The sequence below is a fragment of the Pteropus vampyrus genome, unplaced genomic scaffold (assembly GCF_000151845.1).
Source record: "Pteropus vampyrus isolate Shadow unplaced genomic scaffold, Pvam_2.0 Scaffold100, whole genome shotgun sequence".
NCBI classification, from domain to species: Eukaryota; Metazoa; Chordata; class Mammalia; order Chiroptera; family Pteropodidae; genus Pteropus; species Pteropus vampyrus.
This window is the reverse complement of record NW_011888881.1, coordinates 406,843-411,917: the sequence shown is the minus strand read 5'-3', so window position 1 is coordinate 411,917 and position 5,075 is coordinate 406,843. Positions and strand designations below refer to the sequence as shown.

Below are 5,075 nucleotides of genomic sequence, written 5' to 3'. Positions count from 1 at the left end.
CAGAAAGCAGAGCAGAAAGCACGGAGCGGAAGTCACAAGGACGTGGGTTTTGAAGAAATAATGTAACAGTGAGTTAGGTCTCCATCTTAGAAGCCACCAGGGAGGGACGCGGGTCCGGCCATTCTGGGGATTCCTGCCCTGGGACGGGGGCTGGGCTTGGTGACTCATGTCCCACTCAGGGCCTCTCATCCCCCTTGAGTGTGACTGGCTCAGGGAAGGACACTGAGTAAGGCGGGTTTATTCGATGCCGTGAGTGTCTCTTCTTGAACTGTGGTGAGAGCTTAGAAAAGACAGTAAGTACGGGGTGCCGGCAGCGACCCTGCTGCTGGGGGTGCAGAACGCTTCCGGAGACCGAGTCGACACAGAAAAAAACGCCGGCGAGAGACAGATCGTGACACAGAATCCCGAGGCCACTGTGCGAGCACCGGAGCCCCGTCCCACCCCAAGGCAGAAGCCATCCCTGCCCTTCTCAGAGGAGCAGAGCAGGAGGTCCGCTTGGTACGGAAGCCGGTTTCTGTCACTTGGAATCAGAAGAGTCCACTCCGGTTGCTAAGTGGTTTTGTGGCTCGAAACGATTCTACGACTCTGGGCTTTTATGAATGGCTCCCGCGCTTTCTGGACTTTGATGCTTTGTTTCTAATGGCTCAGCTTCCCTCTCATCCGCCTGGAGCGCCTTCTGTTTAGAAACTAAAAGTAAACAAAATTATCAGCCTTATTCAGCGAAGTCGGCTTAATTGCTCAATTAATCCAAATGATTTTATTGCTTCGAGGCCTCTCCTGGGAACTAAAGCGCTTGGGCTTTGTGACGGGCTGTCTCTGTTTTAAATGTCTGATGCTGCAGATGCTCCGATCGCTGCATCGGTGGACGAGGAAACAAGACGTGTTTTACGCGTTTGGATACGCTACTCAGACGACGACAAAGCTACAAAAATTCAAGATGAATTCTTTCATTTAGATGCTTGGCTTAATATCGATAAGGCCGGCGTGAATACGAATTATCTTTGTAAAGGCTTGAGAAACCAAAATCTGTACATACGAACATATTTTTTAAATAGTTCACATGTTAACATTAAGTTTCCGAATCTGTATTCGCCAAGATAACCATAATATCATCATATCATTAAATAAGATAAAAGCTTTTAAACTAGTTTAATGTTGCTCCTTATACGTTTATTGTAAACCCATCTGTAATCGGCTGGTTAGTTAAATCGGAAATCGAGTATCGCTTAGTAAGCAGCGTTTGGCAAAGTCTTTCATGGCATCCTCCACAGACCGCAGAATTTTGTTTCATCAAAACTTTGTTTGTACCGCTCTTCTGTACTTAAGAGATCAATAATTCTTTATTCGAATGTTGAAAACGTGGCGCTTGAGTCTTAAGATTCCACATTTCAAGTCAGTGCTTTAGGGACCACTGCTCGTTCTGCCTTTTGCGTTCTTCTAACCATGACGATCCCCCTAAAATAGGAATTCTAAATATTTCTGCTCAGGATTTCTACATGTGATTGCTTTTGCTCACTTATCCACTTAATTATGTTTCTCCTTGATCGGAGAAAAAGAGAAAAACGGCAGAATTTCTTCTCTGCAGATGAGGAACTAACAGTAAAATCTTGGCTATGTTTCACCCTTTTCCAAAATTCTGAGATGGTCCATATTGAGTTTGTGTATTTCTCAGAAGTTAAAACCCAGTGGCCCATGAAGTACAGTTGGTCCATAGAGGCGTGGCCCCTTTTCTACTAACTTTAAAATAAAAAAAAAAATTAGTCGCTGACATTTAAAAGTTAAGATAGTTCAAATAAAAGTCCGTATTTCTAGTTTCTCTTTAAAAATGGGAAGCTAGGAAGGCATTTGACCCACGTCTCCATGTGGTGGCCACGTGCTCGACTGGAGTGGCAGCTGTTCCCTGGGGAAGGGCGCACGCTGACATCCTCACCTTTCCTCTTGACATTACACCTGGCTGGCTTGGAGGTTCGCTGACGTTCCCACATGCGTCTCTGCCTGACGCATTTGGAGAGAGGCGGAGGGCAGGGGCTGTGTGAACGCAGCAGCCAGGTGCGGGACGAAGTGCTGGGACTGACAGTTTGGGTCCTGCCCAGTGACCTTGGAGGTGGAGCCGATGAACTGCAAGACTCGGGTCACGATGGGGAGTTTTCTCGGTTTCAATCTATCTTGAGTGCCGTAGAAGTGGTGAAGCAAGATCCGAACAGATTGATCAGATGAGAAGTAGGAAGAACAGAAGGTGGAGAGAGACGGGCTTTGTGGTTAGTCGAGTGGTAGAAGCGTCAATGAAATTCACTTCTCAAGTTCAATCCTTGCTATCGACACAGCATTCTCCCCAAGGTAATTTAATCAGCTTGTAACAAGCGTTAAGTTACAGCGGCGGTAACAGTCATCGATGCTGTTCGAACGTTAGCTTGCCTCTTTTCCTCCAGGCACAGAGTGAGATTGTATTTCTCTGCTGGGTTGAACTTGGGCAGAGCCATGTGACTGGTTTGGGCTGATGACACACAAGGGTGAGCGACGTGTCGCACAGTGGGCCAGAGCTTTAAGAGCCCGTGGGTGTGCAGCCACCCTTTTTGCTATCTGCAGCTCCCCCAGCCTTGGCTTCAGAGGGAGACAAAGCCACCAGCAGACCCATGACGGGCATGCAGGGTGAAGGGGGAATGGCCCTCTGCTGCTTTAAGCCACTGTGGGGTGTCGGTTACGGGAGCAAAGCGTGACCTCTTCTAGATGGATCTACCACGCTGCCCTAACTTCACTCATTCAGTCTGTTTAGCTTGTCTATGATCCACATTATTTTTAAAATACTTGTCCTTTATATCATTCTTAAATTAAACCTTTTAAAAATACAGCCTTATTCTAAGCAATACGTGGTCCATGCTAATTATATTTTGATTATGTTTTAATACCTATCAAAGTAAATACATAACTATTAAAGATAATGTTGCATATCACATTCTGGGAACACAGAGGTAAAACGGGAAGAGAATCGTTTTGATGCCGAAGGCTGCAAAATAAGAAACTGTGCTCTCAAGTTTCAGGTTTAGCTTCAAATGTGAACGTCATGCCAATATTTAGTGAACTACAACCGCTTTCTCGATAGGACAGAAATCGGGAAGGAATGTGTATTACGAATTCAGCATGTGTGTGAATACACCGCTCGTAAACCGTATGGGGTGTGTTCGCAAAAGCGTTCATAAGGCAACACCGTCAGCACAATGCTCTAATTTGCATATGCAAATCCAAAGGGGTACGGGGTAGAGGGTAGGTGCGCACACGTTTTTACAGGCTTCCCCGTAGCAGTCTTGAGTACTTGACCTTTAGCGTTGATTAAAGTCATTATGTATACAGCTGGGAAATGTTATGGGTGGCACAGACTCGTGCATAATTGCCATTTCTGACAGACTGAGTAGATTACAGAAAGGGGTGGGGGGCCTTTCAGAAGGGTGACAGCTAAGAAAGTCTTAGCGATACCTGCTATTTGGCACGATCTGACCTGAAACCTCAAACAAGCTATATAAATACAACAAACAACATGCATTCTAACCGACGCAATTCAAGTATAATAAGAAATACACAGGGGAAGAGCTTAGATACCGATAAGAAGAAAACAACTTGTTTCAAAAAGATGTGAATAAAATCATGTCATTTGCAGAACGGGTTTTGAAATTAGAGATGTTTCGCTTCCAAAAAGGAGATAAACGAGAGACAGGAGAGCCATTACCAAATATTTGAGGGGTTATCATAGCGAAGAAGAACTGGATTTATTCCTTTATGCAAAAAAAAAAAAAAAAAGGCAGTAGGATGGAGAAAAGTGGGCAACTCTACAAATAAATTTTAGGCTAAAATTACGAAAGATACTTTCGGCCGCCTATCTTTGGGCAACTCCGGCAACCTCCGCCAGGGTCACGTGATCTGTCCTTGCAGCGAGGGGTTTGCAGAATCTTAACATCAAGAAGAATGATAAAGACCAGCTAATTTACCGCCCTCTTCCAAAGCGTCAGTGCTTTGACTAACATTTAGTCCATAAATAGCAGACAGTGAATGTCTCAGTCTAGAGCCATTAATAACAGACCAATGAGTTATTCCAGGTTCCTCAAATACTAAGGCTATTTCAGGACGGTACCTTTCATTTGCTCTCACTCTGTCTCTTCCTTTCTTCCAGGTGTACACAGGTTTTGGAGAAGCTTTGGGCTTGCACTCAATGACCACTTCACCTCCCACTTTGACGAGAGTTACTTTTTTTAAGAGCGTTCTGGAAAAATCCGGACCCACAGCTGGAAGAGAAGATAGAAAATAATTATTTTGGGAGATTTCTTTCTGTAATGTGCCGGGGCATCAAAGGGAGGAAGTTAAATGTTTTCTAAGGTAAAGGGAGGAGCACCCTAAGTTTGGATAGATTTATTAAAATTTGAGGTGTCATTTATACGCGGTAAAACGCACCAGGTGTAAGTATACAGCGTGATGAATTTGGTGTGCTCCACCATGAAGACCAAGGTATGGAACATTCCATCACCCTACTGAGGGCTTCTTTAAAAAATTTCACGCTCAAGCGAACAAAAACTCATGGGTCCCAGAGCAAATCACGCCTGAAACCTCGCTGGAGGCCGAAATGACAACACTGTCCCTCTCGGGCGTATCACGAGGAGGCAGGGTTCCTCGGAAAAGACAATAATGCTGCGAAAAGTAGAAAGCAGGAGGGAAAGAGGAAGAGCTGGATGGACGGATTTCCATGCGGGAGTCTGCAGGAGTGAGCAGGACAGGACGCCACGGACGCCACTCATTTATAAGGTTGCCAGGAGTCGGAGCCGACTCAGTGGCATGTAACACACGATCGGAATGGGAAGACGAAACAGGAAAACCCGTGTGAGGCATTTTTCGGATGGCGTAGGTGAATGCGCCCCCTCTGTCCCACAGCGCTCCGTATGCGTCGCCGTCAGAGGACGTGCTGAGACGTCCCTGTCATCAGCCTCGGAGCGTCTCCTGAACAGCCACGGCTTTGTTCGGCTTTCCACCGCGGCTGCCTCATGCGAGGCGAGGCTCGCACACGAGAAACTGTGGACTCGCTCCCCATAAAC

At 46.0% G+C, this 5,075-nt stretch overlaps 1 protein-coding gene across 1 annotated transcript in view; it reads right to left on the bottom strand.

Moving 5' to 3' along the window:
- The window catches only part of CNTN4 (contactin 4), a 266,241-nt gene that overhangs the window by 122,322 nt on the left and 138,844 nt on the right, over positions 1 to 5,075 (bottom strand). The window contains exon 8 of the mRNA XM_023533299.1: positions 4,124 to 4,274. Within this exon, the coding sequence (XP_023389067.1) occupies positions 4,124 to 4,274 (151 nt within the window). The remainder of the gene's footprint in view (positions 1 to 4,123; positions 4,275 to 5,075) is intronic.